We start from the raw sequence: 13,326 nt of genomic DNA, 5'->3' as shown, positions 1-13,326 counted from the left end.
TCCCAGTATCAGGTTCGTTTCTTTATTCCTGCCTTTTTTAAAAAAATCAGTTCTGATTTCAGCACAGTACATCTCTGAAGGGTTGAATGCTTTCGAGACAAGTTCCCTGCGTGGTACAGCTGTGAGTAGGATCAAAAAGGGTAACAATGGGATGGTGAATTGCAAGGGGTTCCTAATTGAAGGAAAAGGAAAAGCCAGGGAGACGTCCATGGCCTGAAAGAAGGAAAGAAGGGGAAAAAACCAACAAGCGCGGAAATCTGTTGATTTGGAATGGCGAGAGTAGGAAAGAGGCCCCATCATTTTGGATCTCCATCTGGTGCCTAAACCCCGAAGAAGTCCTTTCGTTCAAATGCCGGTGTGTGCACGGAGCTATTATCAATCACGTCCTGTCTGCCAGGCCACACTGGGTGTCTGTCGGGTGAGGGAGGGAGGAAAGCTGGAGGAAATCTGGGAGGCTGTCCCGGGAATTCTCACTTGAGAAAACATCTGGCTTTTCCACATCTCTGGTGCAAAACAAACAAGAATTTTATTAAATGATGTGTATTGTGTTCTAAGGTAGAACTCTCTGACACAAACAAGCAAACAAAACAAACAAGACCCCAGACTCGAGCACTTGCTACCAGGGTCCTTCACAAAGGCACAGGTGACGAGTTGTCGGTTTTTTTTTCAGAATCCACTTTCCAGCAAACAATGTAAACAGTGTATGAAGACCCCAGACCCTTCTTCTGCCCTCGTCCCGCTGCCCACCCGCACCAGGCCTATACCCCCATCGAAATGATAACCCCCCCCCCAAAGAAACCTCCAGATGCCATTTGTCTACTTTTCGCTCTCTCCTCACACTTACTCCCCTCCTCTGAAGGCCTGCCTTCCCCGAAACCAAACGTGAGCCGTTCTCTAACTGCACTGGAAAATCAGAATTTACTGTACATATGTTTGTGTTCCACTTAATAAAAAAAAAACTATATTTTAAGATAAACTTTGTTAGTAATTCATGAGGTAAGTGACTATTTATGCTAATCAGGCAGAAATATATTCTCAGGCATAATGCATTACATAAATTTGAATGTAAAATGTTCAATTATGAAGTAAATACAGGTAATGCAAATAATAAATTACCTCTAATAAAAATTATAGAAGATGTGTCTTCAAAGAGAGAGCGGCTTTAACTTACAACTGTGAATTGCTTAAAGAGAAAAGAATTAATAAACGCTGATTTACTCTGATGATTATTTAGCACATAATTCACCTATTCATAACGACTCCCAGTAATCAGACTGTTGTCTCACATTCTCCAATATGAGGCAAGACTGTTTCCTCAGCAATTTTACCCTTATCAGATTATCTCGTCTGATGCGATTAATTTTCGTCCATGAATCTGCTAACAGTGATTTCTGACTTACTTGCCCTGCTCACTAAAGACTGCTGAAAGGATTTTTCTCTAACACTACAGCTAGGAACAACACTCCATGCCTTATCATTCAGTTCCTCTGAACAACTCTTTTCTCAAATCGATTTAGTTGGTTTCAGAGTGAAACTCAGTGGACACTGGTTAGTTCTGCACCATAAAATCAGCTCCTGGATAAAAAGAGTTCAGACACTACCCTTGATGCATCTTGTTCTTTTTAGATTATATATGTCTGATTCCAACGTGATACACCTGAGTTGCTGTAACTCACAATCAGGAAAACTATATTATCTTTCACTTTTAATCATTATAATTTGGACGTAAACAGGATTTAAAATAGTTTTTTTTTGCAAAAAGTTATTATGTATGTACTGACATGAAACCAAAATTGCGTTTTTGATGTTACGGTTTCACAATCTCCTACGTGATCCGACCCATGCCCTCCTCCCTCCCGCAAATTCTTCTATAAAGATTCACTGCTTTCAGGAACCTGAATGCTACTGGTTTGAACTGGTCAATAATGACAAACGCATGGTTTCTAAATTACTCTGATTGTTCTACAGAGATTACTAGAGTATATATAGCAAGGGAGTATTAAGCAGTAAGAAGGCACAGTTCATATTGTATTTGGATTAGATTGGCTTGGAGCAAAGTGAAACAAACAATGTTAGCAAAGAAATCTAAAGAAATGTGGCCTGCTATAATTGTAGAGACTCAAAAACCTGAATAGTACTAATTAAAATGAGAGAGCTCAATTGTTACAAGAGAAACGCCACTAACAGAAGACTGTAAATGTTTAGACACCCCTGTGAATCACCGAATAATAAAGGAAAAAGGACAAAAATGAGAATTAAGTTATAAGCTTGAGGGCACCGCTGCTCCACGTCTAAAAAATAATTCGGATCTTCCTTTTTTTTTTTTTTTTTTTTTCCAAGAGAAAATGAGAGACTATAAAAGATTCTGCAATGAGAGAGAAAAAAAGATACCCTGTCTGGTTTGACAGCAGTGTACAAAAATAAACCATAAAAATGTGCAGATAATAATACATTTATCTGACCAAACATGGGTATTTAATATCTAGAAATGACACATAATTGCAACAATTAGGTGCATGGCCATGAATCTATATCTCATGGTCTTCCTCATTGGTGAACTTTGTTTATAAATGTTGTTTATTTATAAGTGTAGCAGTTTCAGTGTTCCTGACCAAAAATACTTTCATGAAAGGCAGGGATCGTATCTCACAGCTTTTACCAAAACTGTGATGCAAAAGGATTAAAGAAAAAAATTCTCGTAAAAACTGAATTACTTCTTCCTAAGCATGCTGAAATTCATACTTTACATGCAAAATAGAAACTTCAGACATTTGTGGCTAGTGATTTTAAAAAAGCTTAGAAAAGTATTGCTATAGACAGTGCTAATGACACGATATGTTTATGTAATTTAAGCAGTAAATTTTCGTCTGAATACATAAGCTGTAATCCCTTAACTTCATTACTAGGTGAAATACTGTTTGAGAGGAGGAAAGCAAAGGAATTCTGTTAGGTTGCATAAATATTGACATAATCTTCACTCTTTCTTCCCCAACTGGTAATAGACATACCTCATTCCATCCCGACAAAGTACTCCCATAAAACCAAAACTACCCATATAAACAGCTTCTCTGCAGTGATGATGAAAAGAAAAAGTGCTTTTCTAGAAAACAGCAACAGTGCTGTCCTTTTAGGGTAACGATGTGCCTACAAACGTTTTGGGGAATCTCTCCTTAGGGATTCCAGGGTTTGCTGAAACCCAAGGCTGCCAGCATGAGAGAAATTAACACAAGTCTAATCTGGTGTATGAAGCCAATGAGTGACACCTAAGGTCTCGTTATAAATAGTAAAGTATGCTGTCCAGTGGGTGAGAGCGTTCTGAAGTGCAGTGTTCAAGAAGCTGGCTTAATATATGACTAAGTGTCAGAAGTCAGGTTTTCTGAGAATTACTTTTCAGATAAACAACTTTATAGCACTGCACTTAATCTTACTTACTAGAGACATCTCATTTATTACTGAATTACAAGTAACTTTAATTCTATTGATATTGCCATAAAGCCCGTCAAAAATCCATCCTGGCACTTTTAAAGGGTTTGGGGCCCTGTTTGTTACATGGGATCCTCTTGCATAAGCCTCTCAGCCATAGTTACACTTGGAAGGCTCCTGGGTCCCCTGGCCTCTGTATTCACAGTCAAGGGGGATGGTAGGGAAAAATGATTCTCGCACCTGCCAGCACTGCCTTCAGCCCCTTTCCTAACAAAGTCGGGTTCTCCCACTGCAGTCAAACTAACTTTCTGTGCCTCTTTTCTCCTCCCACCTAGGGAAACCAGCTTCTTTTCATTTCATCAACAAAACTGGACACGGATCAATTTCAACTGACCTTTGCCGAAAGGTGGCGCTGTTGAGGTAAAAACCAAGTCGGTCCAACAATAGTTTTCACTCTTCGATCGTTTTGCAGGCTTTTCAGAATTTTTTTTTTTAATGCACCGTCCTAGCGTCCCCCCCCCCCCGTCCCATAAAATAAGATAAATATGATTAACACCAAATGCATTTCATTAATTGGAGGAATCAACAGTCCAACATCCAAGAGGGCGGGCTGGTCTTTCAAACGCTGGGTCGGCTTCACGCACTCTTGCTTACCCCCAAGTCAATCTCGGCTTCTCCATCTGGTCTATCGCTTTAAAATCTTAGAAACAGAGTTGTTGGTTCTTTTTTCTTTTCTTTCTCTTTCCTTCCTTTTTCTTTTTTGCATAAGCTTTAGAAGGATCGGTCTAGAAAACTGAATAGTCATTAGCATCCGCGACCCCGAGGGGGAGATGCAGCCCCCCACTCCACTCCACCCCACCCCCACTCTAGGTTTCCGGGCCCGTCCGAGAAACCGCCGTTTAAAATTTAACCCTTCGAGGGGAGCTGGTGAAGGCTGGGTGTTTGTTTTTTTTGTACCCCTTGTTCCACGCCACGATCAAGTCTGAAATAATTAAGTGAAACGTAAAAGTGCAAAGGGCGCGCGGCACCCTGATAAACAGGAGTCAGATTTCATAAGGGTGTGTGTGTGTGTGAGCGAGCGAGTGAGTGAGCGGGGGGGGGGGGGGGGGGGGGGAGAGAAATGAATCTCAAAGGCCAAACTCGGGCCAGAGTCGGAAGCCGGAGGGTGAGCCGGGCTGACCTGACTCCGAGCTTTCCCGGAGTTAATTCGCGGAGGAGTTCGCTCCCCCCGCAAGGGCATGCGACGCCAGCGGGCAGCCAGCCCCCGCGCGGAATGGCTCCCGAACAACTTAGTTCACCTCCTTTAAAAGAGGGTGATAAAGCGCGCTTTCTCTTTCCGCCGACTCCAGACCGCCCCGGCAGGCGCGCGGCGGGGCGACGTCCTCCGCGCCGTCTGGACCCCTGCACACCCGCGCGCGGCCACCGGGAAGAGGGACAAAGAGTTTGGGCCAAGTTTGAGCTCCGGGCACTGCCAGGCTCGGGGGAAGGAAGGTCCCCCGGGCGGACACCTGGGTGCCGAAGGTGGAGCAAGGAGAAAAAGCTACCCGGTGAATTCACGACCCTGGGGATGGTGGTCGGCGGTGGGGCGGGGGGGGGGGGGGGGGTGGGCGGCGGCCAATCCCGAGCGAGTGGCGGGCGAGCTGGGGCTCCGGAAGGCAGGCCTTTCTCGCTCCGAAGTAAAGCCAACCGTCCTGCCGGTCCACCCGGGTTTCCGCAGTCCCCCTGGAAAGCTCCTTCCCCTCTTGCACCAAACTTTGCGCCGGGCTTTGCAACCTCCCGAGGAGGCTGCGGCACAGGAAGGGTTAAGACTGCCAGTCCCAGCTGACAGTCAGCTGATTGGGCTCTGATTGACAGCTCGGAAAAGTTTCCTTGTTTCTATATTATGCTAATCGCGGCCGCTCTCGCCGCCTCCCATTGGTCCGGAGTACCAGTCAATTTCCCTTTTGGGCCTGACGTCACAAGTGCTATAAAACTCAGCAATTGCTTTAAACTCTTCTTGCTGGATCAGAGGCTTTAAAATCTTTTTTTCATCTTCGAGCTGTAGCTCGGGCTGCTCGTCGGCTCGGCCTCTCCCCTTTTGCTCTCCGCCTCGCCTTTCCCCAGGACTTCGCTATTTCGCTTTAAAAAAAAAAAAAGGCAAGAAAGAACTCCGCTCCCCCCTCCCTTTCCTCCAGCCCGGCTGCACCTCTGTCTTGCACTTGGCACGGAGGGAGGAAGACCGCGAGGTTGAGAGAGAGAGAGAGAGGAAAGGAAAAAAAAAAAAAAAAGCCAGGCAGAAGAGGAGGCGAGAAGCATGAAGTGTTAACTCCCCTGTGCCAAGGCCCGCGCCGCCCGGACAGCGGCCCGCCGCGCCTCCAGCCCCGAGCGGCCGCCGCGCGCGCCCCGCCTGCAGCCCGGGCCGGCGAGGCGAGCACTCCTTATACAAAACGCGCAGCGGAGCGGCGAGCGGGGGACGCCGCGCACCCAGCCGGGCTCTTCTGGCTTCGCCGCCGCCGCCGCCGCCGCCGCCGCCGCCACCGCAGCCCGCAGAGGACCTTCCCGAGCCTGAAGCCGCCGGCTCGGCGCGCTAGGAGGCGAGCAGGCGAGGAGGGGCCGGGGCGAGCGAGCAAGCACATTGGCGTGAGCAGGGGGGAGGGAGGGCGGGCGCGGGGGGCGCGGGCAGGGCGGGGGGGTTGTGTGCGCGCTCGGAGGTTTCGGGCCAGCCACCGCCGCGCGAGCTAGAAGCGCCCCAGCCCGGCAAGCTGGCTCACCCGCTGGCCACCCAGCACAGCCCGCTGGCCCCTCTCCTGCAGCCCATCTGGCGGAGCGGCGGCGGCGGCAGGAGAATGGCATCAGAACTGGCAATGAGCAACTCCGACCTGCCCACCAGTCCCCTGGCCATGGAATATGTTAATGACTTCGATCTGATGAAGTTTGAAGTGAAAAAGGAACCGGTGGAGACCGACCGCATCATCAGCCAGTGTGGCCGTCTCATCGCCGGGGGCTCGCTGTCCTCCACCCCCATGAGCACGCCGTGCAGCTCGGTGCCCCCTTCCCCCAGCTTCTCGGCGCCCAGCCCGGGCTCGGGCAGCGAGCAGAAGGCGCACCTGGAAGACTACTACTGGATGACCGGCTACCCGCAGCAGCTGAACCCCGAGGCGCTGGGTTTCAGCCCCGAGGACGCGGTCGAGGCGCTCATCAGCAACAGCCACCAGCTCCAGGGCGGCTTCGATGGCTACGCGCGCGGGGCGCAGCAGCTGGCCTCGGCGGCCGGGGCCGGCGCCGGCGCCTCCCTGGGCGGCAGCGGCGAGGAGATGGGCCCCGCCGCCGCCGTGGTGTCCGCCGTGATCGCCGCGGCCGCCGCGCAGAGCGGCGCGGGCCCGCACTACCACCACCACCACCACCACCACGCCGCCGGCCACCACCATCACCCGACGGCCGGCGCGCCCGGCGCCGCGGGCAGCGCGTCCGCCTCGGCCGGTGGCGCGGGCGGCTCGGGCGGCGGCGGCCCGGCCAGCGCCGGGGGCGGCGGCGGCGGCGGCGGCGGCGGCGGCGGCGGCGGCGGCGGCGGCGGCGGGGGCGCGGCGGGGGCGGGGGGCGCCCTGCACCCGCACCACGCCGCCGGCGGCCTGCACTTCGACGACCGCTTCTCCGACGAGCAGCTGGTGACCATGTCGGTGCGCGAGCTGAACCGGCAGCTGCGCGGGGTCAGCAAGGAGGAGGTGATCCGGCTGAAGCAGAAGAGGCGGACCCTGAAAAACCGCGGCTATGCCCAGTCCTGCCGCTTCAAGAGGGTGCAGCAGAGGCACGTCCTGGAGTCCGAGAAGAACCAGCTGCTGCAGCAGGTCGACCACCTCAAGCAGGAGATCTCCAGGCTGGTGCGCGAGAGGGACGCGTACAAGGAGAAATACGAGAAGCTGGTGAGCAGCGGCTTCCGAGAAAACGGCTCGAGCAGCGACAACCCGTCCTCTCCCGAGTTTTTCATGTGAGTCTGACACGCGATCCCAGCTAGCCACCTTGATAAGTGCTCCGTGGGGGTCCGACTCGGGTGTGGGCTTGCCACTTCCAGAGCCTTACTCGCCACCGCCTCGCCCCCTCCCCTCCCGAGCTTGCCCCCCCCAGTTGCCCCCTGCGCGCACGCACACGCACACACACACACGCACACGCACACACACACACAACACACACCGTGCTCCGAGTTGGTGGTGGTGGCGACGGCTGTTTTGAAGTCGGGGAGGGGCAGGTTGTCTGGCTCATGCATTGCCAATCTGAAATTCTCCATAACTCGCTAGCTTGTTTGTTTTTTTTTTTTTTAACACTCCCCCCCAACGTGCTCAATGTTCAGCGATCTCGGCAGAGTTCCTCATGCTCACCTTTGAAGCCCGCATCATTCACATATTTTTTTCTTCTTCAGTTCATGAGCTGGTGTTCATTTTCTGTGTGTGTGTGTTCGTATTGTTTGGATTTTTTTTTTTTTAATTAGAGTTTTTGGAGCTTGCTGTGTTACCTCCTTTTTTTTCCTCCCCACACTCCACCCTCACTCCCTCTCCACCCATCTCCTCTGAGATAAAAGAAAAAAAAGAAAAAAAAAAAGCTAAGTTTTTTTTTTCTCCTCCTGAGTTCTTCGTATGAGATTGAGCTTGCAAAGGAAAAAAAAAAATGTGAAATGTTATACACTTGCAGCGTGCTGAGTTCCATCGGGTTTTTTTGAGCATTGTTATGCTAAAATAGAGGGGAAAAATCCTCATGAACCTGCCACAATCAAGCCTGCATCAACCTTCTGGGTGTGACTCGTGAGTTTTGGTCCTTATGATGCCAAATCTGAGAGTTTAGTCTGCCATTTAAAAAACTCATTCTCATCTCATGCATTATGATGCTTGCTACTTTGTCTTAGCAACAATGAACTATAACTGTTTCAAAGACTTTATGGAAAAGAGACATTATATTAATAAAAAAAAAAGCCTGCATGCTGGACATGTATGGTATAATTATTTTTTTCTTTTTTTTTTTTCCTTTTGGCTTGGAAATGGACGTTCGAAGACTTATGGCATTGGCATTCATACTTTTGTTTTATTGCCTCATGAGTTTTTTGAGTTCAGAACAAAAAAAGTGCAACCGTAGAGCCTTCTTCCCATGAAAGTTTGCATCTGCTCCAAAACTGCTTTGAGTTACTCAGAACTTCAGCCTCCCATTGTAAATGCACTGAAGGGATTCCTTGTTAAAGATGCCAGAATGGGTTAAAAAATTTAACACGGCCAACAGTAAAGAACTCTTAATGCTTTCTTTTTAATAAGAATGACTGCCCCACTGGGGGGACTAAAATTGTGCTGTTGCCGAAAGCAGTCTAAAATTTATTTTTTAAAAAAAGAAATCTGCCCCGTTATTTTTTTTGGTTTGTTTTCTTTTTCCTTTTTTTTTTTTGGCTTTTGGTCATTGTCAAATGTGGAATGCTATGGGTTTCTAGTATATAATTTAATTCTAGTTTTTATAATCTGTTAGCCCAGTTAAAATGTATGCTACAGATAAAGGAATGTTATAGATAAATTTGAAAGAGTTAGGTCTGTTTAGCTGTAGATTTTTTAAAAGATTGATGCACTAAATTGTTTACTGTTGTGATGTTAAGGGGGGTAGAGTTTGCAAGGGGACTGTTTAAAAAAAAGTAGCTTATACAGCATGTGCTTGCAACTTAAATATAAGTTGGGTATGTGTAGTCTTTGCTATACCACTGACTGTATTGAAAACCAAAGTATTAAAAGGGGAAACACCCCTGTTTATATCTGTAGGGGTATTTTACATTCAAAATGTATGTTTTTTTTTTTCAAAATTAAAGTATCTGGGACTGAATTGCACTAAGATATAACCTGCAAGCATATAATACAAAAAAAATTTGCAAAACTGTTTAGAACGCTAATAAATGGATGCAGTTATAAAAAATGGCATTACTGCACAGTTTTAAGGTGATGCAGATTTTTTTACAGTTGTATTGTGGTGCAGAACTGGATTTTCTGTAACTTAAAAAAAAAATCCACAGTTTTAAAGGCAATAATCAGTAAATGTTATTTTCAGGGACTGACATCCTGTCTTTAAAAACAAAATGAAAAGTAAATCTTACCACAATAAATATAAAAAAATCTTGTCAGTTACTTTTCTTTTACATATTTTGCTGTGCAAAATTGTTTTATATCTTGAGTTACTAACTAACCACGCGTGATGTTCCTATGTGCTTTTCTTTCATTTTCAATTCTGGTTATATCAAGAGAAAGAATAATCTACAATAATAAACTGCATTTTTTTTTTTTGATTCTGTACTCAGTTTCTTAGTGTACAGTTTAACTGGGCCCAACACTGCGTTAGAAGTGTAAAAGGCATCCTTTTCTCCAGAGGAAGGATTAATGGACAAGTGATGAGGCAATAATTCAGAGTGAAACATAGGCTGTTTTGTGAGGTGGAAGGCCAGTCCCTTCCAATAATTAGTAATATTTAATATAAACGTAAATTACAATCTCTCAAAATCCCCCTCCCCCAGAGTTTTCAGTTTTCAAATAAGTAGAGACCTCATTGCCCTGGTGGAAACAAACAAACAAAAATCCCAACCAGAGAGCAGGGCCTTCTCAGCCTCGCCCTGAGCTTCTCATCCCACCACACACCCATCTAGAGGGAAACGAGCCCGGCAGAGAAGGCATTGGCAGAGGTGGCTTGGGCACATACGCATTCAATGGTAAAGATAAACAATTCTTGCCTTTTGGCTCAAATTGATTATTTTTCCTTCTTCCCTTACATGCCATGATTTTCTTGTTAGCAAGGCCTGACAGGATTTCACATCAACACTTTGGACAAATTACAGTTGTTTGTTTGTTTCTTAACTTTGAAGGTCATTTGTCTTAAATAGGAAAAAGAAAAGTCCACCTCTCACAGAAGTCCAAGTACGTATCTGGGTTTAAACTGTTATTAAATCATATTTCCCTGTGAATATTTAGCTGAGGGCTTCTCCACGTAGATGAGCTGGTAATGATTTCAGAGCACCTTAGCTCCTGGAATACAAGCAGAAAATAATGCCTGGTTGGAATAAAGGCTGTGCTTTGATTTATCGGTATTTACCCCAACACAGGCTATGTGTGCGGGCTCACTTAAAAGATCCCTTGGAAAGTCTGGCGCTACCTTCACTAACAGCATTGACCTATTTTAAAATGACACAAATTCATGCAACTAATGTTACAAATTCATGCAGTTTGCATTCTTCAGCAACTTCCCCTAGATGGCTAATAGAACGTTAGACAAAGCCAACACTGTTTTGAAAATATAGCCAAACACGGTGACTTTTGTTTTATTTTGTTTTCTGTTCTTCAAAAAATAATAATAACAATAATATTGCAACTCTGAACGAAGGCCTGATTTTGAGGAAAACAGGTTGTGCTTGGCGCTGATGAGCTCTGGCCGGTGTGTCAGCCTTCCTACCCTTTTTCACAGAACATGAAGACAGTGGATAGGGCCCCTGAATCCACACTTTATTTTGCTTTAACACAGGTCTTGATAGTAAACCTACCTCCATGTGCTTGAAGTTAGCTGTTCTTCTCTGTCTCAGAGTTCTTGTTTTGTTTTGTTTTGTTTTTTTGGTCCGATCCCAACGAGGAGATTTGCAGTCTCCCCCTGTAGAAGCAGAAATATCGCTTATACAGGAAGCCCAGCATCAGACACAAAATTTTAGGCAAACATTTTCAAAATAACAGTGACCTGGATGGAGTTACTGCAGTTACCTCACGAGGAATGCCACTTGCGAAAAAATACAGTGGTCCAACAATTAAGCATTTTGCTAGGCCCCTACAAGGCCGTTTAATATAATAAGCAGATTTTTGCCCCAAATATGAAAAAGCCAAATACAGAGGTGCTGGCAAAAAAGTGAGGTTTTGGTGGCTGCCTTTAAGAGAAGGCTAACTCCTAATGAAAGGCACTTTCAGAAATAACCATTACTAAAAACTTTGAAATGTAATGAGAGTGGTGAACACAAATACATGCTTTTTTTTTTTTTTTAACAAAGAAATCCTGCCTGAGTGCCCTTACTACAAATAAGTCTCTACATTTTTTTTTTTAATCATGTAAGGAAATCTAGCTTTCCCTTTACACTGCATTTGAGTCTTTGTCTAAATAGTGTTAAAATTCCTTTCATTCCAAATACAGAACTGAGCCCACTCACAAGTTGGAGCCATCGGTGGGATACACCACATTTTGGAAGCCCCACAGCGTCATGTGCTTACCCGTGTGTTCACAAAATGAGATTTACGTGAGAACTGTATTTTTATTATTTTTATTACTATCTGCAGTCATGGAAAACAGCCTACCCCTGACTTCTGTTTAGTTTCCTTTTTTAAAAAATAAATGTGTTAAGAGATGAAAGCTATTAAACGTATAAGCTCCATGCTACTTAACTGTGCCTCCTGTCTGAGGATCATACAGACCCACAGAAAAGCACGCTGGTGTTTCTTACTTTACGATGCGCCAGAATGAATAGATGCGATTGTTTTCAACCTGTAATATTGGTTTTTTTTTAAAAAAGCCACTGAAATTTACAAGGTATATGCGTTGATGTGAAGGGAAGTGTCACAGAAGGTTAACAGCTAGCATTTTTAAAGCCTATGTAGACATGCACACTCTAAACAGTACTTTTTCACGCTTCGTTGTTTCTCTGGCAGATAATTCTACTAAGAAGAAAAATAAATAAATAATTGACCCCCCCCCCCCCCAAGCAGATGCCATGGGCAGAAGCTTTAACAGAGCCGAGCACCCTGATTTTCTCTCGGGCCCTGGATAGTATTGTATTTATCAGTGATGTCAAACGTGGTCACTCATCAGACAGAGCCGTAAGTGAAACCAATGTTAGTTAAGTACACCCCCTCCGTGTGCTTTTTTTCCCCTCCCCCTTCTCTGCTCTCAGGCATCCGCAAACTCACCTCCCATGTTTTCTTTTTCTTCCAGAACCGTGTAACAATTTTTTACAATGTATCCGACACATTAATAGATTGACATCAAATAGGCAGAGATTCTACTTCCTGATCTCAGTGAGGAAATGATGTGTAGATAATCATATTTATCTGCCTTCATGCGTAACCACCTGGGCTCTCAACAGAGGCCATTCCAATGCGAGAGGCTCTATTTATTACTGAAGGCGGGATTCTAAGGCTCTGAGCTTTTCCCCCTCACACCCTTACCCCGGTAGTTTTTATTCAGTAGCGTTGATTCGAGATACTTCCGCTCTGAAATAGGACCTCCCCTTGCCAAACCACCAGCTTTAAGGTTAAACACGGCGTACAGGGGGCAGATGGTGACCACACTTGCAAACATGGGGCGCAGCCGTCTCAGTAGACACATTCCCAGCGTGTCCTTGTCTGAAATGACTGAAGTGGCTCGTGACACATTCAGAGGTTCCCGAGTACAGTAGTTGGAAGGTTTTTGCTGTTGTCTTTGTTCTTGGTTCAGACCAACTTACTTCCGTATTCACCCTTGGCTTGATCAAATGTACTCCCCCGGTGTTCTAGGCCAATCAATGTATTTAAAAGTCCGCTGGCCACACAGGTATCTCAATTTTTTGCCTGTCGGTAGTTAAAGACTAACAGAGATAGGTTGCAAGACTGAGGTCCACGAGGGACAACCTTTAGCCGTCTGATTTCCGTGCCAGTAAAACACACAGCCAAAGCTGTGGGGCTTACTTCTCATATAAACATGGGATCAGAGAGGCTAGGAAGCCAGTTTCACCCGCTTTACACTGCTCGTCCGCGAGGCTCCCCACTGCGATTTACTTTCGTTTGATTTATTTTTAAATCTTGTCCCTTTTCTTGAAGAAATGTCTTCATTCTTAGGGAAGAGATAACTACCGTGAGAGGATATCCTTTTTACCACTTCTGATTATTACTCAGGAGGCTAGATGAATAA

The 13,326-nt window shown here is 46.1% G+C and overlaps 1 protein-coding gene and 1 long non-coding RNA gene across 3 annotated transcripts; one reads left to right on the top strand and one right to left on the bottom strand.

Annotated features, from left to right (window-relative positions):
* Positions 1 to 3,944, bottom strand: LOC116744542. The gene is made up of 3 exons (XR_004347083.1): positions 3,818 to 3,944; positions 1,117 to 1,183; positions 1 to 503 (listed from the first exon to the last, which is right to left on the bottom strand). It is a non-coding gene; the product is annotated as an uncharacterized LOC116744542 (long non-coding RNA).
* A 1,474-nt stretch (positions 3,945 to 5,418) lies between these two features.
* On the top strand, positions 5,419 to 12,257 carry MAF (MAF bZIP transcription factor). 2 transcript variants are annotated; one of them, XM_032614391.1, is made up of 2 exons: positions 5,419 to 7,387; positions 11,578 to 12,257. In XM_032614391.1, exons 1-2 carry the CDS (start codon positions 6,249 to 6,251, stop codon positions 11,753 to 11,755), a joined length of 1,317 nt encoding a protein of 438 aa, XP_032470282.1. In that variant the 5' UTR covers positions 5,419 to 6,248; the 3' UTR covers positions 11,756 to 12,257. The 2 variants fall into 2 exon arrangements, with proteins under 2 accessions (XP_032470282.1, XP_032470283.1); XM_032614392.1 differs by lacking the exon at positions 11,578 to 12,257 and having other exon boundaries at positions 6,110 to 9,703.
* The last annotated feature ends 1,069 nt before the right edge of the window (positions 12,258 to 13,326 follow it).

This window comes from Phocoena sinus, chromosome 19 (assembly GCF_008692025.1).
Source record: "Phocoena sinus isolate mPhoSin1 chromosome 19, mPhoSin1.pri, whole genome shotgun sequence".
Lineage (NCBI taxonomy): Eukaryota > Metazoa > Chordata > Mammalia > Artiodactyla > Phocoenidae > Phocoena > Phocoena sinus.
Note: the sequence above shows the minus strand (reverse complement) of the source record. Positions and strands in the feature narration are given on the sequence as shown.